The sequence below is a fragment of the Falco cherrug genome, chromosome 13, assembly GCF_023634085.1.
Source record: "Falco cherrug isolate bFalChe1 chromosome 13, bFalChe1.pri, whole genome shotgun sequence".
NCBI lineage: Eukaryota > Metazoa > Chordata > Aves > Falconiformes > Falconidae > Falco > Falco cherrug.
In genome coordinates, this window is record NC_073709.1 from 31,940,222 (window position 1) to 31,965,920 (window position 25,699).

At 44.2% G+C, this 25,699-nt stretch overlaps 2 protein-coding genes and 1 long non-coding RNA gene across 10 annotated transcripts in view; 2 read left to right on the forward strand and 1 right to left on the reverse strand.

Moving 5' to 3' along the window:
- Positions 1-11,930, forward strand: part of FOXN2 (forkhead box N2) — a 34,296-nt gene extending 22,366 nt beyond the window's left edge. For 4 of the 7 annotated variants that reach the window (XM_055725788.1, XM_055725787.1, XM_027806838.2 and 1 more), the window contains 3 exons: positions 2,425-2,489; positions 6,681-6,749; positions 7,191-11,930. In XM_055725788.1, the coding sequence (XP_055581763.1) occupies positions 2,425-2,489; positions 6,681-6,749; positions 7,191-7,708 (652 nt within the window). In that variant the 3' untranslated portion in view covers positions 7,709-11,930. The remainder of the gene's footprint in view (positions 1-2,424; positions 2,490-6,680; positions 6,750-7,190) is intronic. The other 3 variants (XR_008734961.1, XR_008734962.1, XM_055725791.1) reach the window with 3 other exon arrangements.
- Positions 10,988-17,821, reverse strand: LOC129737270 (uncharacterized). Its single transcript, XR_008734963.1, has 2 exons — positions 16,828-17,821; positions 10,988-16,683 (listed from the first exon to the last, which is right to left on the reverse strand). It is a non-coding gene; the product is annotated as an uncharacterized LOC129737270 (long non-coding RNA).
- Positions 17,822-21,460: 3,639 nt separating this feature from the next.
- The window catches only part of PPP1R21 (protein phosphatase 1 regulatory subunit 21), a 31,938-nt gene continuing 27,699 nt past the window's right edge, over positions 21,461-25,699 (forward strand). Inside the window, exons 1-3 of one of the 2 annotated variants that reach the window (XM_055725421.1) lie at positions 21,461-21,616; positions 24,622-24,690; positions 25,110-25,256. In XM_055725421.1, the coding sequence (XP_055581396.1) occupies positions 21,557-21,616; positions 24,622-24,690; positions 25,110-25,256 (276 nt within the window). In that variant the 5' untranslated portion in view covers positions 21,461-21,556. Of the gene's footprint in view, positions 21,617-24,621; positions 24,742-25,109; positions 25,257-25,699 lie in introns of those variants that run through there. The other variant, XM_027806835.2, reaches the window with a different exon arrangement.

A 25,699-nucleotide genomic window follows, 5' to 3' on the forward strand; every position in this document is an offset into this window, starting at 1 on the left:
TCTTAATGAAGCCACATGGCAAAATTCCCACTGACTTCAATATGTGAAGGGTTGTGCAGCGCTGGTATTTGTAAGGACAACAAAATAAAAGCACTGCTGAAATTCTCCCTAATGAAAGCCGGTTTATTTTCCTTTAATAATAAAAAAACATTTGTACGGCTTTCAGTCATATGCTGAAAAACAGACTTAATTTTTTTTTTCCCTTTCACGTTTAAAAAATCTTGGATTAGATTGAAATTCTGGCTGAATTTTGGGGAAGGGCCCCCAAGGGGCTGCCGTGTGTGCCCGGAGGTGCAGCTGGAGAGAGGCTGGAAGGGCTGCCCAGATCCATCTCCAGGGTGATGCTGGAATTGTGCTGTGAGAGCCTCTGAATTTGTCTGTGGGAGGGTTACAGCCTGTTTGCGGGGAATATACCTATCATTCAGCAGGATTTAAAAATGAAATTTAAGGTGTTACGTTGAGCAGAAGCTTTCCAAACTGTAATCTGTGTCTAGTTACACTGAAATTTGTTTTATCGCAGATGATTGGCGTCACCGGTGCGTTTTATTTCTGCACAGCTTGTTCAACAAGGCAGTGCGAGGCCCTCGGCTGCCTTCTCTTTCCGGTACTACGTGTATTAGATCCCTGGGCTCTCGGGATGGCCAGGGTCCTCATCTTGCAAGTGTATTATGCAGATGCATAGCTGGTCTTAATCAATACTAAGCCTACTAAGCCTTGATTGGTTCTAGGAAAGCTCTATGTGGGTGTGATTCTTGAAGGATCTGAGCTCAGGCAAAAGGATGAAGTTGTTCAGCAACTCTGTGTCTGGTTTATCTGCAGAGCCAGCCACGTTGGGATGGGTCCATTGCTTCCCTTGGGACTTTTTTAAAAATTTTTTTTTCTTTTTTTTTTTTTTTTTTTAATTTCCCTCCCCCCTGTTTTTGGATCTGCTCCCTTTGCACTCCATCACCCCTACAAGAAAACATACCAGGCAGTGAGCTTTTTGTGCTCGGCTGCGCTGGATCTTTTTCCCTTTGGTTACCACATTGGGAGATGCTTAAATATTACTCCCCTTTTCAGTAGCTTTGGCTACCGGCGCCGGGCAGGCTGCAGTGCTGCCAGAGCTCCTTACAGAGCTCGATGATGTATTTCAAGCCACCTTGCTTTGATTTTTTCCCTCCTGCACTATACCAACCTTTGGAGCTGTTACCAGTGGCCAACTGGGTTTGGATAATATGATGGCAAGTCGGAGCAGCAAGAGTATGAACCGAGCATCCCTCATTAACAGCTGCGCAGAGTAGCTGAACTCAGGGTTGTTGGGATATGTGCAGCCACAGCACTGGCCAGGGAGCAGTGAAAAACATTTTCTTCAAAACTGAACATAATGAAGATGTTAGTTTAAAGAAGGTATTTTAAAAATCAAAGTCATTGTTTGGGTTTTAATTAATGATCTAGACAAGTAATTAAAAAAGAAAAAAGTTAAGCACTTAGCAGCTTTGTGATTTTGGAGGGATTTGTGGCTGTGCCTTATTTTGCAAAATAGTGCTGCCTAGATGTGATAAATATTAAACATGCCTTAATCGTAGAAATCACCCCATTAATCCCATGAGGTTGCTGTTACAGGTTGGGCTTGAAAATTCTGCTCATCACTCTGTGAATTCTTCCAGTGATACTGTAAAAGATGCACATTGCCATGTTTCATGCAATTTTAATAGTTGTGTACTATTTCTGTTTTATCTATTCCCAACTGTTTGCTGGTATATTTATAATGAAATGAATAATTAGGACTGGGTGTGTAGCAGAAAATCATATAAAAGCTTCAATGTGCCCTTTATACTGTAAGGTATTAAGCAAGACTTTGCTGGGTGCAAATAAACAGACGGCATCACCATGACAGCCCAGCTTCAGATAACTTTTAAATCAGCAGATATTTTGGTTTGCTTTAGTTTTTGGCTCTTCCCCAGTTTTTTGCACGACACTGCCTTTTGTTTTTATTGATCTCCCACCACCATTTCAAAGAGCAGAGGGACACAACTGGTCCTTACCCATTCTCTTGCTCATAGGCTTCAAGCATCCCTGTAGAAGCTAATGTTTTGTTCACTTGTAGGTTTGGCTTACTAGAAAATACACATCTCTGTTTAAAATCCAGCCTTTAGGCAGGTACATAAAATCTATAGAAGCCGGTATCTCTTGCCAGCAAGACTTTTGCTTAGTGTGTGCGTGTTTGGAGGTGTTTTGCAAGTGCTGATGATGGCTTACACAAACCGTCGACCATTGGGTCAAGCCTTCTACTGATCACAATAGAAATTGCTCGTGCATTGAACTGTGGTGATGGGGTTGTGTTTGTTTTCACCTTTCTGTGATCGTAGCATTGTGCCTACTATGCTTTGTAGAAATCATTTGGCTAATTAGGGCATGGCTTTGACCTGTTGAATTTCTTTTCAGTAGGTCAGCGTCCCCTCACTACCTAACTTCAGTCCTTCAGCAGAACCATGGCCGATCTCTCAAAGGTAAGCTTTTAAGTTTAATATTTTTTTAAATGAAATAATTTTCTTTTGCGCTGCTCCCCTAGTTTTAGTCGCAAGCACGTACTGAAGCCCAGCTGATGATGGGTATGGACCTGCTGTGAATGCTCTGCTAGATGATGAAAAAACCTGATGTAGTAGAACGCATGCTTATTATATTAGCCACTTGCGTACTAAGTTTAAATCTCTAAGATGAATTTCAATATGTAATGGGGCCGTCTTGTTCTGCCAGCAAAGTATTTAGCAGACACATCACTCCCAAATATGACCTACTTAAAGAATGAATAGTTCAGTGGAAAACAAATCTGGAAGCTACGTATGTCTGCGCGAGTTTTATTGGTTAGCAAGAACTGAGAAGAAAAGGTAGCAAATTCTAATGGGTAAAACCTGAGGGATGTGGCCACAGAAGCCCCTTAAAGATGGTTGTTTGATACAGGTGGGTGGATTTGCAGCGGAGCAAGATGGAACAACAAATATCCTTCAGTGAGTACCTCGCGGCTGCGTGGTGCTTTTCACTCGCTTGCCAAAAAGTTGGGCACAAGCTGGTGTTACTGCCGCTGTAGTTACCCAGAACTGAGGTTTTCCTGCCTATTAACCCACTTAACAGAATAGCCTCATGATGTCTGTTTAGTTTAAGGCATCACCTTAAATATTGCAGCTCTTGGGAGAGGGGAAGAGGATGGGTTTAACATATGGACTCTGAGTACAGGTCTTGATGCTGTAGGCTGCAGTGCTGCTCCTCAACCGAATTTATGTCCGTGTTTCCTGCACCAGTAATGAAGTAGGTGCAGGAGAAAACAAGTCCTGTCCGCAACCAAAAGCTTTTATGTTGTATAAATGTTATTTTAACCATAGTCACCAACACTTGGTGGAGAAAGGTTGGCTGGGACCGGGTCACGCCGCAGGGTATTGCTGTGGATGACCGAACTCTTCTTGCCATGGCAGGCGCTCAGCGGCACGACACGTTTCCCTGTCGAGCAAGCGAAACAGCTGCCCGTTGGTGACGTTTCAGAAGGTGCCTGTCCCTCCCGTGGTCCCTGCGGTGGCTGGCACCAGCGTTAGGGCACCTGCCCGGGGCGGGGGCTGGGCACCGGCAGCAGCATGCGGACAGAGCTGGGACGTCAGCATAGCTACGCCGGTGCTTTTGTGGCACAGGCAAACCCGAGGCGGTACTGCTGCTGAGAGAGAACTCGGTTGGGGGGCTGGTTTTTTGCTGTTTTATTTTCTGGGAATCCCGGCTGAAGGGCAGCATTGCTTGTCTTTCTGGTGTCCCCTTCCTTAGCCCGCTGGGATCTACCTACTCTTACAGGTTTTAATGAGTGTTAGAGTAACAAGGACTTAGCCACAGTTCTGTCCTAGGGATTTCTACTTTTGCTTTCCATGAGGAAAACAACCCAGCCAGATTCAGATTTAAAAAAAAAAAAAAAAAAATTAAGATGGAAATCTGGTTTTCGTTGACAGTCCAAATGCAAATAGAAGTAGCAACAGCTGTTGAACAGAAGATGGTTACTTGATTTGCCCATATGTACTGTTTAAAAAGTTTTCTTCATTTTAAAACATTTTAGTGGGCCTTGGCACCAGGAGGGCGTGAAGCAGCATGCTGGGTGTCACAGCGTTTCCTTTGCAGAAGCCTGTTGAGCACATCTTCCACCTCACTGCTAAAGCTTAATACGTTGAAGGCTTGTCCTTGTCACAAAATAGTAGTAATTTTTTTTTTTTAAGTGGTAAAAATGGTGCTCAACTTTTAAAGGGCTAATTCCATGAAAAAGTGAGTATGTGTTGATTTGTTGCAGAGGAGTGTTAAAACTCTTTCAAAAGGGCCACCAGCGAAACAGGAGGTGAGCAGCGTGGTGCTCTGGTTTTGCTGGCGCAGTAGGCTTTGGGGTGGGAAAGTTGCTTTTAGTTTTCAGCCATAAGCCAGAAACATCGATTAGGCAGCCAGGGTATTTTAGAGACCAGACAGCTGCCTGGTCCACAGGTGATAATCACCACGCATCCGGGTGGAGGTTTTGTGGTGGTACCCAGGTGGCAAGGAAGCATCCTTGGCTGGATAGATCTGGGATTCTCAGGGCTTGGTAGAGAATACAAGAAATCCCCCTCCTCTTAGTGATTTCGCTGGTGTGTCCTATGACAGGTTTGGAGATTGCCAGTCCGATGGTAGCTATTCCAGTTTGCTACACCGGAGGTGCCGAAATAATGACATGTGTCTGCTGCCGTTTAATTTCTGCATCTCAGTGAACCTGTTCAGCATCTCCCTGGCATCAGAGGCAAGCCATGAATGTTCCCAGGGTCGCACAGGGCGGCTGTTGTGCAGATGCAAGAATTCCTTGTAATAATGTGCTTCCTCAGCCATTCTGCTGGGGAAGCACAAATTTGGGAAATGCTGCTCTAGCGTGGAGAGCAATCACAAACGAAGCCAAAGCACATCAGTGGTGATGCAGAGTACTGATAAGATGTCACTGCAGAAGCGTCTCTCCTTTTGCTTTGGGGGTACTAAGACACAGAAATGTTCCTTGCAGATAGTAATTCTATGTTGCATTAATGCCTCCAATTGCTTGTCATTGTTACAAGGTGGTGCTCATATACAACATCAGATATTAAAATAAAATGTCTGTCATAGTAAGTCAAGAGTGGGAATATTTCACTTTCTGATTACAGTGGTGGAGGAAAGGAACTCTTCATGCTTATTTTTAATTTATTTTTGTCAGCTGGATACATGTGACTTGCAAATTCAGGGGCTCTATTGCTGCCAAAGAAAGACGAAACAGAATTAAAAAAATAATCCATGAGTGCAATGGGATAGACCTGCATTGGGAACAGCAGCTCAGTCCCCTTTTCACGTTGGTACAACATTCCCAAGTTGTCACACTCTTCAAATTCCTCCTTGGCCAGGAGTTAGGGACAGTCATGTAAGGTAAAGAAGCCAAACTGACAATTTGGCAGATCCCTTGCCAAAACTAACCCTCCTCTCAGATTCAGTAATACAGTTAATGCATATAACGGCGGGGGGGGAGGGGGGAGGAAACAAACGCCATCAAAAATGATGTTGCTGATGTCTCACATCAGCAGTTCCCAGCCGGCACCAGTTCCACAGGACGGGGGCCCATTCAGCTCGGTGCTGGTACCCACCAGTACGTTGTTGTCCAGCCCTGCTTCTCCACTCACTGCTCATATGTACATACGGACATACATATGGACGCTGTGGGTGTGGGCTTTTGCTCTGAGGCACCAAAGCTCTTGTGTGAGCTCACCTTCTCTTTGCACCTCTTTTGCCTCGTTATATTTTTCTTACATATTTTCTTACATATTTCTGTCCTGTATACGGAGTATTCATCATCCATCTCTGAAGTGAGCGAAGGAAGACCTTGGATTTCCTCTTGTTTTAAAATGCATGTGCGTGTCCAGAAATGAGTGGGAAGGGTGTGCTAGTATTTTTTTGCTTTTCCCCTCATTCTGGTTACAAATGCCACTCTCTGCCATGATATCCTCGGGGTGCCCTTTCTGAGATGCAAGCAAACCACTCCGGGCGGCAGAAGATGCCGTTCTATAGCAGCGCTTGTGACCGTAGCTGGAAGCGCCTGGGTTCAGCTAAATCTTGTTAAGTGCCTATTTATTATTTAGATCCCTGTGCTTTCTAGATCGAGCAGTTCAGTGCCCTTTCCCCCCTCATCTCCTCGATTTTTTCCTTTTGACTTGCTGTTAGTATGAATAATATTGCTGGAGGAGAGAGGTGTGCTGAATCAGTGCTGTGTGAACGGGCACGGTCGCTCTCAGCCTTGCACATTCGCATAAGCGGGGCACAAAGCCGCTGAGATGCTTTGCCGTGCCGTATGCGTAATCCTTCTCTCCCAACCAGTACAAACAAAGCCACTTGTTGATAAGTGTAGCAACAGCATCATTGTATGAATGTCTAATTAATGTCGCTGATTCTTGGCTTCAGCTTTGGTAAGTGCAGCGTGAGTATTCAGCATCTGAGTGTCATAGTTAAGTCATGAGACTGCCCTATAACCGCGCTGTGTCAGAGTCACACTCTGTCTGAATTCGTGCTATTTTTTTCCCCACCCTGTTCTTTATTGTAGGCCAGTATATGCAGATATATGTTCTTCATATGTGCTTAGGACCTCATTTTGTTCAGGCTTACCTGAGATCTAACATTTTGCTCTTTCTGCTTCACAGAATGCGATATTGATGCTGCTACTGCAATGATGCTGTTAAATACTTCCATTCAACAAGGGATGCTGGACTGTAAGCATGAGCCTTTTTTTTTTTTTCTTCTCTGCCCAGTAGCTAAATGTTTTCCCTATAAAGTTTCGAGAAACGGGTATGGTCTAGTCAAGAAGAGCAGTCAAGAAGCGATTCTGATTCGATTATTCTTTCTGCAAACATTACAGAGTTTGACAGAACCACCTTCTCCCTGTGCGCCCACACCCCGCCCCCCCAAGTTTATGTTTTTTCTGCAAAGTTCTTCTCCTGCCCTCTTTGTGCTGGATGGGAAGAAGAGTTTCCTAGCTGCTTCTCTGTTTCTCCAGCTCTAGTTTTGATTAGCTGAAGACCGTTGTCACTGTGGGTGACAGTAAATGTGCACACGGTATTACAGCTCCCAAATTTGCAGCCAGCCAGCCACCGTGCGCTCGTTCTGCAGGGGACCTTCTCGGAATATTTGCTGACGATCCTTGTTTTTAATAGGTGAGAAACCTCAGCCTCTGAAGACACCGAAGAAGAGGAGTTACGGCAGTGCGTTCAATCCTCCCAGTTCCATGAACCTGCAGGAAAACGATTCCGCGGCCACCAATATCGATCCGAAGGAGGATCACAACTACAGTGCCAGCAGCATGGGCTCCCAGCGCTGTGCGTCCCGGTCCAGCGTGTCTTCCTTGTCCTCCCTTGACGAGGTGTACGACTTCATCTCCAAGAGCAGCCATGACGGCAGCGATGGCAGCGAAGGGTTTCACAGCGAAGTGGATACAGACGTTGACTACGAAGATGATCCTCTTGGAGACAGTGGCTATGCCTCGCAACCTTGCGGAGATACCTCTGAGGAAAGTCAGCCTAACAACAAAGCACTCAAGGAGTTATGTCAAGAGATCGATGAGGAGCTGAAGGAAGCGGCAGGGTCTCTGCTCCACCTTGCTGGCATCCAAACATGCTTGAGTTCCTTAATAAGTACTGCAAAGTCCCACTGTCACAAGCAAAGGAAAAAATAGTGTGTTTGTCAGTGTTGAATATATACATATATTTTTTTTAATTGTGGCAATACTCTTCTACTTTTACCCTTCACAAGGGAGATCAAAGCCATAAGAGGACTCATTGCTTTTTTATTTTTGGCGCTAACTATAATTTAGCCATTTATTTTTAAATCACTGCCTAAAAAGAAAAAAAAATATTTAATCTTCTCAAATTAGAAGAGATGCATGACTTGTGAAAACCTGAAAGCATACTTCTTAATGATCACTTTTAATTTTTTTTTCTTTTTAATAGTCAATTTTATTTTTTCCTCCCAGAGATATGTCTGTTCAGATGCACATTGTGGATCATATTTACATCTCTGCTGGCTCCATCTGTAGAGGTGAACCTTGCCCTGTCTAAGGGCTCTGACTTCCATGTAAAAGACTGAAAAGGAGGAGAAAAAAGAAAGAAAGGGGGAAAAAAAGGCCCTGGCCTCAGTTGGCTTCTCCTGCTTGTCCTCTGTTGGCTCTTCTGAGACAGGTCCCAGTGGAAACGCTTGTGAAGCAACTCCAGGTGGCTGCAGTTTTCAGCCCGTGTGACACAGCAGCTGAAAACCTGTAGCGCCTCAGGAGCTGCTTCCAGCCAGATGCTCAGTGCCCCCTGGAAGAGTGGGGACAAAGGGTGGCTCAGGTGGGTACCATCTGCAGGTTTCTTTTTTTTTGCTCCTTCCCCCAAATCTGTTGTGTGGTCAGATTCCTGAAGGAAAACAGGTGGGGTTTTTTTTATCCTTTTCTGGGGGCTTTTTTCTTGGGGGAGCGCATGTGTGTGTCCTTCCCGTGCAGGTGCCCGCATGCATACGCATGCCTTGGGTGTAGCTGGCAGTGAAAGCTGCCACTCACCAAGTTTGATGTTGTCCTCACGTTACCACCACTGTTAAATGCGTAATCCTGCCACATCCACCCTTCTGCCCCCCTATCCCGATGCGGGGAGGGGGAAAAAGAACCCAACAGTTGATGGTGGTGACCACCTGGAGGAGGTGGAGGCTTCAGGTGGTGAAAAGCTGCTGAAAAGGGCACATCTTACCCCGAATCCCCAAATAGAATAGCTTCCTTTTGGATCGGTGAACCCTGAATTGCTTTGGGGGTTTTTGCCCCTTCCCCCCAGTGCTCACTGGTTTTGTCACATGGGCTGTCCACACCTTTTGTTTCCCAGATGACTGTGCCTTGTGCGTGTGACCCCTGCCAGCCTCCTGCCGCCTGCGGGGTACCTCGCGTAGCCTTTGAGTGTACAGCGTAGCTCGGGAGGACCTCTCTGTTCGGGGAAGAAACTCCTTCACAATTCATTTTTGCAATAAAAGAACCTCTTTATAGTTCCCAGACATCCTTCAGCCAAAAATGTTTTAGTGGTATGGTGAAACTTTTTTCCTCCAATTTTTTTTTTCCTTTTAAAATCAGTGGTTATTGCTTACATGTTCCTGTAGATGATGCCACTTTTTTTAGTTTCTGTTCAAAAATGGGTAAGCAGTTCTGTTGGAGTGGGTTTTAACAGTACTGTTCGTTATAAGGATGCCTTAAGTATGTTGCAGAATTGATACAACTATCAAAGGTCATCTTTCCTGTTTCTGAAAGGCAGCATGATGTGCCATAAATGTTCTCACTACCACGTGAAGCTATTGCTTCCAGCAGGCGTCGGGCAAGCTGGTCGAAAATTAGGAGCAGAGCCACCTAGGAAACCAATGTCCACTGTTTTGGTTATTGAAAACAGTGCTGGATCCAGCCAAAAGTTCACCTTTCCCTAACAGGGTATTTCTCTGGCTATGTGGAGGCCTTTCTTAGATCAGTGTGGGGGTTTGAGTTGGGTTTTTTTTTTCTTGTGTTTTTTTTTTTCCTTGGTTTTTTTTTCTTCTTTGTCAGTCTCTTCATGAATACTTCCATAAACTGTCTGTTTCAAATACCAACACAGCCGTGCTGCCGAAGGTCTGTTGCTCTGAGGGCCTCTTCCAGTGCCTCTTGAAGACAACGGTGGTGCTCCCGCTGGCTCGATGGCTGTTGGATCAAGCCTGAAATATTTTGAGGTGGTTTGTGTTTGGGAATTTAAAGCCAACCTTATGGGTTTTTTTTAAAGCACAAACACTAGGAGAAAAAGTGTTGTGTTGGGGTTTTTTGCTTGGTTGTTTTTTTTTTCCCCCAGTTACTTCAGTTTAAAAAATTATTTATTTCTTGAAAGGGAAGAAGAATACTCTGCTGCATCCCTGCTTTGTGTGAGCACCCATTAGCCTACACCCGTAACAGGGCAGCACGTGTGCAGACGTGTATGTCTTCTGGATGTCACAAGTGGTGCATTAGCCAATTAAAACTGTTATCGGATGTGTTACTGATGGATAGCAGGGGTAAAACTCGCGATTTCAAAGAAAATGAAGTACCAGCGCAGTGGTTCTTAGGATTTTGGAGTGTGGAGGTACGAATGCTTGGTGGAACTGCTTTTTGCTCACGGGTTTGCTTTTGTACCTTGATGGAAAACTGCCAAGAGTGGAGTTTGTGTCAATGTGAAAACGAGGATTCGGCTACACAGAAATAGTGTTAGCAGCCTGGGATTTTGCTCGGTGCCATGATTTCATTTGCATGCTGTTGAAGAGGGGTGCTATTGGGCTCCCGCTGAAGGTGGCTGCAGCTTCTCTGTAGCTTCCAGTGAAAGCTGGATCGAGGTCCAAGTAGTCTGGAAAGTGCTCCATGGTTTGGTTTGGTTTGGTTCTGAATTATTTTTTTGCCTCAGATGACATTTGAGAAGGTTAATACTTACTAGGAGTGTGGCTGTGCTGCTGTTAACCCTGAAGTTGGTGATGACTACTTCAGAATTTCGGAAGGGATGGGGTTGGGATGCTAACACTGCATTTAATTACCATATGCAACAAGCAATAAAACCATACTAATCTGAAGTTAGTGGTGAAAGCTGCATCCATCCTTACAGCTTTTAGCCTGGGAGAACTGGAATTGTGGAAGGGGGGAAGTAATGGCAGCCTTTCCCCAGGACGCAGAGCACCTTCATGCTTTGCCGTCTTCTCTCTCTCCTTCCAAAGGAGAAGGCAGACGAGCAGTGCTCCTGGACCTGTTCTAGCACGTCGTCCCATGCCTCTGCCCGTACGTTTGGGCAGGCAAAGGCTTCATCTCAGTTGCAGAGCACCCCTCTTGGTAGTGGGAGAAGAGCTGCCCTTCCTTTCGCTTACATATCTAGCATCGGGTTTGGGTTTGCCACCTCAGTTAGAGACCCTGGTGTATATAGTATAAATGGAGTATAATTAAAAGTTATTTTGATTGTTGGGTTTGGGGTTTTTTTTGGTTTGGTTGTGTTTTTTTTTTGTTTTGTTTTGTTTTTTTAGTGACATATGTAAAATGTTCATGCCAATGATTGACTCGGATATATTTTGGCAAGAAAAGTATTAATGAACCACATTCAAGTCTTTAAATACAGTGAAGAAGTGTATGAGAGTCGTGTATAAGGGAGGCTGCTCTGTTCAGGATAAATCTGGTGTGAACACTCTACAAACCTGTATTGGCCTTTCAGATTCCAATACTAAATTACTGCTTTTGTGAAAGTCACATCAAACGTTTTAAAATCCGACTGTAAAGTGGAAGTTATACGGTTTGCAAATTTTCATCAGCCTGAAAAGTAAGTACAAGCTTTGGTTAAAGCAAAGTACACTCGTACATGTTAATAATGGTGTAGTCAAAATATTTATTGAAAAGAAAAGGTAGACTATTTTAAATGTTGCACCTGCCATTATATCTTAAAGCACATTCTTCACACCTAACTGCCAGTGCCATTATCAAGTCTGTTTTATAAGTGTACATTTCTTCAAACTAAAAAGTGCATAATTAAAAGTATTATGTTACTGCCATATAGTGATATAAAACATTTTATAATTGCCAATTCATTGTAACTATTATTTATTTAAAAATGAATTGTAAGAATGCTTTCTGATCAAATGAACCAGAGTTGTTTTAAAACCGTTCCCATTAGCTTGTTTCTAATGTAGCATAAGCAATGTCCTTGGGTTTGTTTAGAATAATTTTGCCAGTAGGTGACCAATTCTAACCCGTTTTCCTCCGGTTTAGTCCTTTACCTGTTTTAAAGACTATTTACAGAAGTTTAGTTTTTTGTATGCTAATCTCTGTTAATTAAAATGTTTATAAATTTTATTTTTACCAAAGAGATGCAATTCATTATGACAAAATATTGCAGAATAAACTTTGTTTTATAACATTTGTGACTTTTCTGCCCACATTTTTCATTCAGATGATCAAAGGGGCTTTTCTAAAATAAACAGCATTGCAAACAGAAAGCGCTGTGTTCTCTCTTTATCTACAGACCCTGGTTCTGGTCTCAGGTGATGCTCTGAGTGCTCCACCTTCCCATTTAAAGCTCTCCCATGAGACTGGACTAGGGTAAAAAGCCAAATGTGTAATTCACCGTAGGCTGGGTAAGGTGGCTGCATGCATGTGGAGGTCGTGTAAAATACCCTGCCAACCCACAGCAGGATTTGCTTGCAGTCAGGTTCACCCATAGCTGGCCCATAACGTTGGAAGAGCATCTAACAAAGGCAAGATTTCACCCTTTAACCTGGAACTCAGGGAATGTTTTGACATCTTGGAAATTGCTGAAGTACTACTGTGTACCTTTTGCCCTCCTGTGCAAAAGCATTTGTTTAAACAGAAATTAATCTTTTTCTGATGAAATTATTTCATTAACTGTAATTATTTACAGTTCTGTATCCATATTGTGGCGGCCAAGTTGCTTGTATGATACTTGAAGATCAACGGCGTGATACGGGACAGGTAATTTACAAAAATGTGTCCCTGGATAAAGCTGCACGGGTCTTGTTTGGTGGTTGTTTCAGTGTTTACTTTCTTCAGATATGATTTATGGTGTCTGTTGGGCCTTACGGAAAGCACACAGGTGGGAACTTCACTAGCAGGAATGAAACAGTCCCCACCCCACTTTCCACTTGCCTTGGCTTGTGGCTCCCAGGCCAGCTTTCCCCTCCCGTGCACGCACACACATGCGCACTCCCGATGCCTAAGAGGCAGAAGTACTAGAGGAGGAAACAAGATGTGACATGATGCTTATCTCTCTTAAAAGCAGACATTCTATTTTGATTTTTTTTTTTTTAACCTACTAGTATCACTGAGTGAAGCTTCCTCTGTAGGATCCGATGGAAATGCAATTTCCTTTTGCAGTGAAGTGATGTGGAAGACTTTTAACAAAGATTTGTCTCCGTCACCGTGTGAAATAAAATTTAAATCACAAATTACAGAATATATGTGCGCTATTAACATCTTTGATTTAGTGTTCGTCTTAATATACTGATAAGAGAACAACTGCTCTAATTAGTTTGGACAAAATCACAGCTATGTATCATATGTTAATGATATCTTTCTAATTGTTATTCACTATATTATGCTAAGAGAGCCTTAAGTTCATTGTTAAATTTCCCAAGAGTGTTTTCCTCTGTTACGACTTTGCTGGAAATTACCCTCTGTACGGAGCCACAACTCTAGAAATAAAGCATTAACTGAAGCAATTACCCACTTATACCAGCTGTATTTTAAGGACATTTGTTGAGGAAATACCTAATAGATTAGATGTATTTGGAAAAAATGGCTGTCTAAATTTATCACAGAATGTGGTTATACTTTCACAGCTCTTGAGTTTCCAGTTACCTGTAAGCATTGTTAGTTTGGACTGTATGAAGAGTGTGCTGGTATGAGATGGCAGAAGACCTTGTTTCAGCTTGATAGTCTGGAGAGTGCTGTAATAGGGTTTCTTGTGCTCCCTTTTCTTCCGGAAGGCTCTCCTGAAAGCTACCTGCTCTTACAGTTATAAACTTCTTACAGCTAACATAAGATTATTAACTACCCTCTGCCAGTGTTAGTTTAAACAGCTCTTCGTTAAACATCAGAGTGTTTATTTTCCTATTGCATCAGTACAAAAGCAATCACTTCCCTCCTTAGGCTCTTGACTTGTTAAACAAACCAAGATTATTTAGTTTCTGTTGGGAGGACATGATCTTCATTCCTCTTAACCACTTCTCTCCACATTTGAATTCATGAGAAAAGAGCTATAGACACTCTTCTAGGGTGCTGGTGCCTTTTGTAACCTGGCCTTAATATTTCCCTGACTTTGCAGCACCACTCTTGCCTGGCATGTCCTAGGCTTGTCATGACCTTCACCCGGTCACATACAGTCGGCTAATCCCGCTGTCAGCTGATGTGTCCCTGCCTTTGTTGTCCTCCATCACTGCCAAGCAGTGAGGCCCCAGTTGGTGGAAAAAGTTGGTAGTTCGTGACCTGGAACTTGATTTAATGAGATCTGTCCTGATCCCGACTCTTTGTGATCTCTCCTGGTAACCTTCCTGCTCACCAGGAACTCCTTTTTGGCACAGCCTGTCCAAATAAAGGAAGAAGAACAAGATTTATCAGCTGTTCAGCTCATTTTGCAGTTATCTACAGGGTTGGGGATTTTTGTTGTTGTCTTAAAACAGTGGGGATAGACCAAAGGTGTCTTTGCCTCATGCCTTAATAAGAGATGCTACATTTGCCACTGTCACGCTTCATTTGAGTCATGGGAATGACTGCCTTCAACCAAGTACTTGCCTGTGCTCTTTCAGTGTTGAGAGAAGGACATCCAGCTCTCAAAACCAGGTACGCCTATCCGAGTGTGGCTTTTATGCTGGTTGCTATAATCTCTTGTTTCCATAGCATCTTGACTTGAGGCAGCATATGAGATTGGGCTGAGTATCTAATTTCTGTATCCATTTCAAAGGCGCTGGTGGCAGCAGTTAAGCACTCGAGGTATTTTCATGCCTGGAAATGCAGGTTGACCCCTATCAGGCCAGCCTCAGAAGTGCTGATGTGCTTATGGGCTTTGCAGGTGGCAGGCAGGTGTTCGAAAAAATCTCTGTAGGTGCCTACATCAACCTTGACACAGCATCACTTTTAAGAATAGATTTTGTGCCTCAAAGGCTTTTTTTTTATTTATTTAATTAAGTAGGTATCTTGGTTTCTTGCTAAGATCCAGCATGTTCCCAGTTGTTTTAAATGCTAAAATTAGCTCAGCAAACTAAATTTTCATAAAGGTACATTTTATTCTCTCTCACAAGCTTTGTGCATGTTTTCCGAACTGCCGGCGGAGGTTTCCATGCTCTGAATACACAGTCAGACCACCACAAATTACAAGCATTTTGCTTTTCTTTTGGCTCCGAGTAATTGGAAAAGATTAAAAATCCACCTGTTGAGCTTGATGACGGGGTGCTGGCTGAAATGACCTGCTGTTCCGCGCAGACTCCGTGAGCCCATCCACAGGGCAGGTAAGGTGTAGGCAGAGCTGAGCCATTTCAAAAGAAAAGATTTTTCCTTAAATCTGGGTATTAACTGGAGTGCGATCGTGTTGGATGCTACCTTAAAAAATGGATGCTGCCATGCTGCATGATGTCACCTTGACCCAATCATAACCCATTTTCTGTGAGCATAATAACGTTAACTCCCCGGAGTAGCATCCACTGAGTGACAGCAGCATCCCATGCAGCCGTTGCTAAGCGACAAGATTCAGCTTTCAGCAGGATCTAATTTTAAAGTATTTAACCCTAGATCTGTCAAGGTTCATTATTTCCGATGTGGTTGTTAATCCCTACTTGTTGGTGTCCAACTTCACAAATACCTTGCCGCTGGTAGCTTTGTTTTATCACATACTGGGGCTCGTAACGAGAAGTGTAAGCACCCTGGGCAGACCTTGATACCAAATTTCATTTTACTGCTGATCTATGCACAGAAATATGGGATGCAATTAGAGGTGGAAAATAGTGCATTGTCATTCTGTGGATCTTCCTGGTTTTGCTGGCTCCTGCAAGTGGCTTGCACCTACTTTCTTTCTAAGGAATGCTGGTTTTCAGCCACATGAATGCTTATGGACGGGTAGCTGGCAATAACAATTAAGCTTCAATTTTTAGTAATACTATGTGTCCTTTTACGTTTGGCAGATTTTCATCTAGGCTAAGAAGCCTCTCTTCTTATCTAAACCATTCCAAAAAACCTGCTATCATTTTGAAATTTAGGGGTGTTTTAATACCGGAAAACTTTAACTCTTCTAAATCATTACATAGAATATTTACAGATCATGATGAAGTTTCACAGAAAAGCTTCACAGATAATTTTTTTTTTTATTATTAAATACGTTTTCTACATATTACTTCTTTCTAAAGTGTAGAGACCTGGAAGCGTACTCCCATATTTAAAAAAAAAAAATAAAATCTGACCAACTGTGTCATTCCTTGATTAATTACTACACATGTCCCTGTAAGTGCACTCAAGTTCACTGCTTCTTAAAGGTACATGATATTTCACTCAGCTGAAATAATGCTGCTCTTACTGATCAGCATCATAAACAAAAAAAAAAAAAAAAGGGAAAAAAAAAACCAACCACTGAGGAGTGCACAACTCCCCCCATTAAATGCAGCAAAATACAAAGAAAAAGAAATTGGAAGATTCACATTTTTAAAAACACTAATATAGATCATCTCAGCCTTGTAATCCCCCCTAAGATTCCTCCTCCTCCCCCCATTGTTAGGATTCAGAACCGGCACCACGTTGCTCCTCATGCTGTTTCTCCTTTCCAGTTCCTACTAATCCGCAAAGACAAACGCGTCTCTGCCAAGGCACTTTTTCAGCAGCCAATATGATCATAATACTCCCTTGCTGCCTTTTGATCCTCCTGAGGCGCCCCCCCCTTCCACTGCTTTAAGTTCACGTTTCCCATCGCCAGGCTTGTGATGTACCAATAACTGTCTATCGCTTTCTCCTTCCACATGGTGTCTTGTGCCTTCTCCCTGTGCTCTGCCGGTGAGGAACCCTGCCCTGTGTCTCCTCCATCCCTCTTCTTTTTCCACAGCAGTCTTTACACACCAAAGACCTGGCTCCAGCTCGTTCCAAAAATCCAAGTTATTTCTGGAGGTGCCAGAATCCTTTTAAAATGAAAAATAAAAATGTTCATGAATCAGAATAGTTCTGATTAAAATGTTTCCTAAACTACTGGTAAATCTTCCAGCTCTCTCTCCCTTCTCTGCTCATGTGTCTGTCTCCAGAGATTTGAGAAGATTAAGACAAACCTATGCCATCTTTGCTGCAGGTAACAGCTCCTGCTCCATTGATGTTACTTGCATGGGCGAGTCAGGACTTCTTTCAAAGGCTTGCAGGTCTGTGTCCACAATGGTGTATGTGAAAAAGCATCCACTTTGCACTGTGCGAGCTTCCTAATGCTCCCTCTCCATTCAGCCTTTTATCCTTCTCTATGAGATCGGACAGTTTGTCTCCCAGGATTTAATGTACATTGCTTCTATTTTTCTTCCTCCAGCAAACATGCAAGGCTGTAGAATCGGAGCGCAGGCAGCCTTAGCTGGGCCAATGTGTCTCAGCTACAGCCCCTGCAAGCATGAAGAGAAGCAAAGCAGGAAATGAGGCTGCAGAAGATGTGTAGACCTTCAACAAAAGATGGCAGAGCTAGGGAAAAGGGTTCCTTTTCCTAGAAGAGGGGGAATTCTGCATTTATTTTTAATTTTTTTTTAAAAGGGGGAAGAAACGTAAACCTTTTCAGCTGTTACTACATTCTGCTGTTTTATGGAGCGAATATCAGTAAGGATTTGCTGTGAAGATGCAGAAGTTGCTGCTGTTGCACCAAGGGCTGGTACGTGTTGTACCTGAGAGGAACGTGAGCTGCAAAGTCAACTCTGAATTATCGCAGGCAGCTGCCTGCTCAGTTTTTCCATCTTCTTGTTCTCAGCAATTTCTTTTCTCACAAAGGCGCCACTCCCCCAGCCATGCACACACCCTATAGATGACTCAGGCTATTTATCCTATGGGCTGGGAAGGGACGCAAGAGACAAGGGAGACTTGTTTTAATTTCTATTTTTAAATGCTATGGAAACACTGAAATTATGATAATGAAGACTGCAAATAATTAAAAGAAACTGTTCTGTGAAGTGCATATCTGTACACGCATCTACTTTTTTTTTGAGTACTTGGCTTTTTTTTGTTTCATCAGAACAATCAGATTTTGAAAGAGGTGAAAGGTTATATATAACAAACAGCTTGCTACAGAGTCACCATGAGAAATAACGAGCACATATCATGAGCACATATCCTGCTGTTCGTACTTGCCGTTGCTACGATAACAGAAACAAAACACCAGTTTAGGGTGTTTGCAGCTTCTGAGGATGTGGTTTATGCATTGCTCGTGATAGCCTGCTGGCTGAAGATGGCTCCCTTTCAATAATTTTTTAATTTTTTTCCAGATCTTAGAAACCTTTTTGTTGTGAATACTTGTAAGCATGTATGTAATGACAATGAAGTTTATTTTCCCAAAGCACAGAAAACATTCTGTGGATAGTTCAAAATACCTTCTTTATTTCTCTACCTGCTCCTGTTCACAGGGTATGTGAGTACAAGTTCTGACTAATCAGACAGAGGGAAGGCACTGTTTGAGCAGGGAAGGGAGGACAGACAAGCTTGAAAATAGAGCACAGCAAAACAATCACTGTAACTCTTAAATAAATTATTTGTCTTGAGACCGCATCTAAAATTCAACACCCATCATACTAGCTGCTGAGCACAGACATAAGGACAGCCTCTGTTCCACTGTATACCCTCTGCTCTCCATCCTCCCCCGTGAGAGCCAAGCCAAGCAAAACCACTGTGACCCTCGTAAGGGATTTCTTTGCTCAACCATCATGTTCTAGCTTGCATTAAGTTCTGCTGCCTTAACGTCTACACGTATTCCCGTGGGTGGATTTGGAGAGGGTAGTATTTTAGGGGTCCTGTGGCAACCACTCCGCACTGCCTGGCATTCTACTTGCTTGACCTCTCACTCTGAACTTCTGATGGCAGGATCAGTCCTTTGCAATTACATACTGAGTCACTGACAAGGAAGCATTACGACACCATGCTGCAGCAACACACATTGTGTGTCTCTTTGGTGCAGTGCTCGGACAACCTTGCTCTCTAGGGAGAGATGAGTATTAAGAAAGCGCTCGCAAGGAAACAGCACAATAAAGACATTTTTTCACAGCTGAAAGTAGGGGAAGCAGCACTACAGCTGCAATGACAAATCAAAAGGCTGAATCCGAGAATTTCCTATGAGGAAGTTAAGAAAAAAACCCAAAACAAGCCACATAACTTCTGTTAGCTGTATTGTTTGGGAAATTGACTCAGGCTGTTTACTAAGCACCACCATTGAATGGTGATAAATTACAACATGGTATGTTCCTAACAGCATCGGGATTCCAGGATCCCTGACAAACTGGGTAAGACAGGAGCGCTGTAAAATACAAGAGGCTGGCCTGATGCTTAAAATACATTGAAACAGAGCTGTTCTGATAAGCCTAAAAATCCTGCAGTCAGCTGTCAGTCTAACAGCCTTTAAGCAGTAAAAGCACCCGTATCTCTTGATTCACTCTTGATCCACTTGCGTTTTAAGAAACTGGCGTTACCTCCTATGATAAATGCCCTATATAATGTACATTTGGATCGCACCACTCTGTGTTCCTCCACCCTGAATGCTAGCTGCCCAGTCAGAAACACCGTTGTTGTCAGTGGGAAAGCAATACATTCTGCTACAACCAGGCACTGTAATTCCCTCGGCTCCCTTTCCCAGCTTTCAGCTGTGAAACCTCTCTGCCAGCATTCACTGCACCAGATACAAGGAGAAATTTTTATCACAAAAGCATCTTTGAACACAGTACAAACCAGGAGCACTGTATTTTGCAAAGCATGTTCAAAGCATTTCAAGCTAACATTTCATAAAAGACATATCCTAGAAAATGCAAACCTAAAATACAGGCTTAGAATCAATTGTAAAGGTTTTTAATAATTTTCTAGTATAAAATTTACTGCACTGATGTGTGAGGATGTGTGCACACCATGCCAGGTGTGCTGCTGTTAACCTGGTGTGCTGAATGTCAACTGCAAACTCCATTTACTTCATTAAGAACTTCCGTAGGGAATACAAAATGGAGTGGGAAGAGTAGCCTGTTGTGGCTGTAATGTTAAAAACCAGAGCTTCCTTATTTCTTATTCCACTATTACTATTTCAGCTCTTCTGGTCACACAGAACGGCAGCAAGATCATTTGGATGAATAGTGACAATATGTGTTTTGCTTTTTTTCCCCTTTTAGCTTCCTAAAAATCTGCAGTCTCTGTTCTTGCAATATGGATCAGCGACATGTCCTCCAACATTAAGACTTCCTGTGGAGATACAAACATATTTACTAATCTGGCCACCACATCACATTTAGTGCTTGCCAATTCCACTACTGTGATAAGCAAAAGAATAGCACACACCGTCAAACCCTCAAGACTAAGGAAAAGGATTAGCCCCCATTACTGGCACCTACTGTCTACTCCTACTTAAGAGAAACAAAGGGAAAAGGAGCTAAGAAAATGGTGATTTAGCCTCTCTAGCACTACCCACTACTGAGGAAAGGCTATGAAGACACCATGCTGAAATCAAGTGGAAAAAAATGATACCATGGAAACTGAACAAAAATAATAATTTGCTCTTACATCTCTATCCTAGAGCAGGAAGCCCTTAACCTGCAAATCACCAGCTGCTCAGCATATACTGGTGAAGTATCATCACATTTTTGCCTCATTATTCTTTTCCTTACACATCTGTTCCCAGGCATTTTCAGCAACAAAATCCTGCATTGGCCGGATATCTGGCAGGAGCAAATACACCTATTATGATGTCTTCAGATTCTGCTTAAAGAGTGCTGATAGTATAGACACATTTTAATGTTTGGAAAATCGGAGGATAAAGAAGAAAATAAGAGATAATCAGCACAGTCTAAGCGATCTCTAAAGGAGGCTGGCTGAACACGGGGGAAGCTTTGAAACAAAGGGCCCTACAGGCAGGAGGCAGCAGGAAAGCCCCCCCCGCCCCTCCCCAGGGAACCACAGGGTGCAGCTACTCAAAACGACCCCCCCCGACTGTGGAATTCGTGTTTCTGCGGCTGGAGAGCAAACTGCCAGCGCTGCAGTGACAGGATTTACTCGTGTTCGCCTTCGTTAGGATACAGCGGCACTAAACGTGGAGCACAGCCGTAGTGGCGGAAAACCAAGCGCCAGCACCAACGCAGCCCATCCCTGCCACTCGCTGTGAACCACCAGAAATTACTTAACCGCCTTTGGTTGCACTTTTTCACCTCCGAATCTGCAACAAATGTATTTGCCCCAGCGCATCCCGGGGACGCCCCGCACTGCAGCAGCCCGCCCCCGCCTGAGGCGCGGGGTCCCCCCGGCCAACGGGGCCGGCCGGGCGGCTGCGCCCCGGGGTGCTCGCCCGCCGCCGCCGCAGGCCCAGGCCCGGCGCTCCCCCTAGCGTCAGCCCTGCGGCGGCCGCGGGGGCTGAGGGACCGGCCCCGGCACTCAGGGACGGCGCCGAGGCCCCGCCCGCGATCGCGATCCCCCGACATATCCCCACCGCCCACCGCGCCCCCCCGGGAGGAGGTGGGGGGGGAGGGGGCTGCCCCCGCAGTGCTTTTTGGCCGGGGTGGGGCCCCGTAGCGTCGAGGCCGCGCAGGCCGCGGCGGCTGTTGCTATAGCAACAGAGGAGGGCGGTGGCGCGCGCCTCGCTGCTGGGACGTGACCCCTTTATGGCCCCGCCTTCCTCCGTGCCGCCATCTTGGAAGTTGCGTCAAGATGGTGGCGCGGCAGCTGTAGGCTCCGCCCCCTGCGGCGTGCGTGGTGACGCAACCGCGCTGTCACCTCCTGAACCCGGAAGTGCGTCCTCTCTCCGCGGGAGTGCCGAGGCAAGCCGAGCCCAGCCCAGCCGGTGGCGGGGAGATGGCGGCCGCGGCGGAGCTGCAGGGGAAGTACCAGAAGCTGGCTCAGGAGTACTCCAAGGTATCAGGCGCCGCAGCCCGGCCCCGATGCCGCCTGGCCGGTGCCGCCCCCCGCCAGCTGCTGCCTGCGCGCGGGCTGCCGGCCGTTACGCGCCTAACGGCCGCCGCTCTGAGAGCACGAGGCCTTCCCTGGCCGACCCACCGGGCTGCCCCTGCTGTCGGTGGGCCTGCCCCGCTGCCGCCCTGGGGCCCCGGGCGCCCCCGCCCAGCCCGGCTGCCCTCAGCGCTGCGCTCCGGCCGGAGCCGGGGGCTGGTCGGGGCTGAGGCGCTGGTTTCTGTGGCAGGGTGAAGCGTTTGGCGCCCAGAGGCTGCCCCGTTTCTTGAGGGTGAGGTGGAGGCAGGCTTGGGCAGGCAGGGCAGGTGCCAGGCTGCAGGTGCCGGAGGACCACGGCGTTGCCAGCGCTGGCTGGGCCAGCCGGTGTGAGCGGCAAAGTGGCCTTGTCTGCAAAGCATCCAGTAGGGCAAGTAACGGGTTCGGCTACACCAGGGAAGTGAACCCAGCAGCCCTTCCCCTTGCTCCTCCACTTCGGGCATGAGGCTCAGTGAGCTTTCTGGGTGTGAACAGTCGTTGAGGTCTTAGTCTTGTATCTTACCCACAGACTCGTGAGTTTGCTGTGACCGGTGGGTGAGGGTTCGGCAGTGTTATGGGCTGCAGTGTCTTGGAAGCAAGGACGCTTGATTCCACACTTACCTCTTGTCTGTTCCTGTTCTTCTGCAGCTGCCTTAGGTGACTGCATCCCGTTTCTGGTGCTTAACAGAGTATTTGCAAAGACTTCTGGCCTGTACTGGAGAATGCCTTTCCTTTCCAAGGTGCTCCAGATGATTTCTTAAATGGTGGAGCATCGCTTAATACAGAATTTTTCATTCCTGTTTCCTCACTGAAAAGGAGACTGTTGGTCTTGAATAGCACAGTTATTCAACAGCTTTGGGAAAGAAAGCCAGCACTTTGTTGTTGTGTAGCCCAGCATCAGAGTGCTTGGCACAAGGCACTTGACTATATTTGAGACCTCTCCCTAGATCACAGAAGAATGTGTCTTTAAATACTATTCTCCTTGGAAATGTTAGAAAAAACCCGATACAGAATCTAAACTGTTCACAGATGTTTTTTTTTTTAATAATTTCACAAAATAATTTTAAGAAAACTAAATTCACTTTGGGGCTTCGTAGATCAAAGAGTTCATATTTCTTGTTGCTTTCTACAGTGGCTCGCTGTACCTTGGAGATTGAAAGTGGCTCAGAATAAGGTAGTTGAGGGACTTTGCTGCTTGATTCCCAAATGAAACTTTGAAATGTGGACTTATGACTATAGCTTCTAAAAGTTCCAGCTGCTGCATCCTCTTTCTTTTGGTATCATGGTGTCCAAAAACTTTTTTGAACTTCATCTTGCAACTTTCAGCCTGTGATGTTTCATTGGTTCTTTCTGGGAACTATTTTTTGGTCTCATCCCCCTTGTGAAACAACTCCAGGGCATTGTGGGATCCCCTTTGCAGATAACACTTTTTGTGCAAGTGATCAGCTGTTCAATTGGCTGTTTATTGTGTGCAGGTGAAAACAGAGAGTAGCCCTGGGAAGCTGTTTGTCTGTTCGCTTAGTTGTGTTGTGGAAGCTGAGGAGAGAGGTAGACAAGAGTTTGATAGACTCAAGGAGTGCCAAGGGAAGTACTTGCCAAAGGATTGCTTTCGCTCTCTGTTCACAGAGCAGTCATGAAGAAGGATGTGTGTGTTGAGTCCTTTCTTCCCCTCGAGTTGCAGCTTCTGGCTCTCTTGCACAACCCTGATAGAAGTATTAGTCAAAAGGCTCTTTCAACTTGTGACAGCCTTTGGTGGATCACACTTCAGCTTGGTTATCTCAGTGCAGCACAGTCGAGCTAGTTCATTCATTGCACCTGATGTGGTCCTGCATTAGTACCTGTGGCAGAAGGAAAGATGTAGAAAACTACTGCACTGCTTTTTCTTGCTAGGGAAACCCTGTGCTTGGAAGTTTTTCTGTGGTGCTCTTACGAGTTCCTTCTCTTGCCTTTGTAATACCTGAGCAGCACAGTGGGAATACTGCCAGGGCAAAAGCCTGTGCTTAGCAATGTCAACTGACTTGACTTTTCACATATATTCAGTCCTCGGATGGAAGATGTTAGCCACTGCTGTTTTACACTGAGTCTTGCCTTTTATGCTTCTGCCAAAGGTATTCCCAAACACTATAGAAACCCTTTTCATTTATATCTGCAACAGCTGGACTCAAAACATGTCAAATGAATACAAACTGCTATAGAAGAAACCAGGATTCAAGCAATTATCAAGGAATGGGAAGATGGAACTGTTGGTATCCTCATTGCTGCAGGGTAGAGGTAGTCTATGAAGTGACTGGGAAATAGGTTTGAGTATCACTTTGCACTGCAGTGATTTTAGCTTAGATTTGTGAACTACATAAGTCAGTCTTAGAGGGATTTTTCTTCTATGCTTTTTATGCATTTTCCTGAAGTGTATGTCAAGCTGTTTTCTCTGGATCATCTGCTGCTACTGGCAATTTTTGCATTAGATTATAGTTAAGCTCTTCTTGAATTGATACAGATTTTGATTTATTTTGAGCCCCGCTTATGTTCCAGAACCAGTTGTGAGCGGTTTTGGGGAAAAGAGGGGAGAGACAGAAATAGCACTGACTATGAGCAAGAACTTGATTAGTCAAGGAAGAAGTTGCAACTTTTCCATATTTGTTCTTCAAACGTTAACTGTATCTACGTAACTAATCTTCCAAGATATTTATTAAGAGTTATGCTGTATTTGACCAAAATATTCAGATGGTAAAGTAACTTCTTATTTTGTGACAATTCAGGATATGAATTGGATACTATTTTCAGCCTGATACCACTACAATCCACCTGAACAGAATACTTTAAAAAGCATGCCCAACTGGTGCTCTCATGAGAGAACATGATGCTGTATGCACATTCTAATGAATGGCTTTTATTTATTCCTTTGTCTTGAATAGTTACCAGCATCTCTTATTTTTCAGCTTCGAGCCCAGAACCAAGTGCTGAAAAAAGGGGTTGTAGATGAGCAAGCAAACTCTGCTTCTCTGAAGGTAATCTCTACAAACTGCTCACGTCAGATGTATTAAGCTGTGACAAAATAGGTAAATGGGAAGGGTAAATGGGGAATACTTTTACTCAAAGCATTGTGATTAAAAGAATAAAGAAGGAACTTGATCTAGTAAAATAATTTCTGTTCTGCAACTAGTCTTCATTGTTTTCTGGAGGTGCTGACTTTGTAAAAGTGGAAGGTTGCTCCTTGATGATTACCTTAAAGAATGAAATATGTACTTGAGTGTGACCTGTGGGCAGCTCAAGGAATTGAAATTTGTTTTTTAGTTTAAAAACAATACTTTTTGTCTTTTCAGTATTCATATAGTGAAGAAAACAATTTTTTAATGTGGGTTTTTTTTTTAATGCGATACTTCTTATTAAAAGCAGTGTGAAAGTATTAAACTTTTTGGCCATTCAGGAGCAACTGAAGATGAAGGATCAATCACTGAGAAAACTGCAACAAGAAATGGACAGCCTGACCTTCCGAAATCAGCAGCTTGCCAAGCGGGTGGAGTTACTTCAAGATGAACTTGCATTAAGTGAAGCTAGGGGCAAGAAAAACAAGGTATGTGCTAAAGGCAAAAAAAGCGCCTCACCTGTCAATGTCTTACTCTGATTTCTATCAGTAGTTACTTTTTGTCAAGGGTTGAGCTAAATGTTTTTGTCAGAACCTGTGTTATTAACTGATGTTAGTGAAAATACCCACAAAACAGGTATTGATACATATAATATATGCTAAGTAGTTCTGTACTCTTCCTAGTGTATCAGCTAACTGATACTGAATTGCTATCTCCCTTTTCAGATATTTAAGTATTCAAACAGCTGGGAAAGATCTTGGAGCTTTGTGTTTAATCTACTGCTACGAAGAAAACTGATCACCCTTCATTTTCTATCCTCACCTCCTTGCTTTGTAATTTTAATGTCAACGGTTCACTCTTCAGCCTATGATAGTAGCTTTTCCTAGTCAGCTCTTACATGAATCTTGTCAAATGCTTTGAAATCTAGATT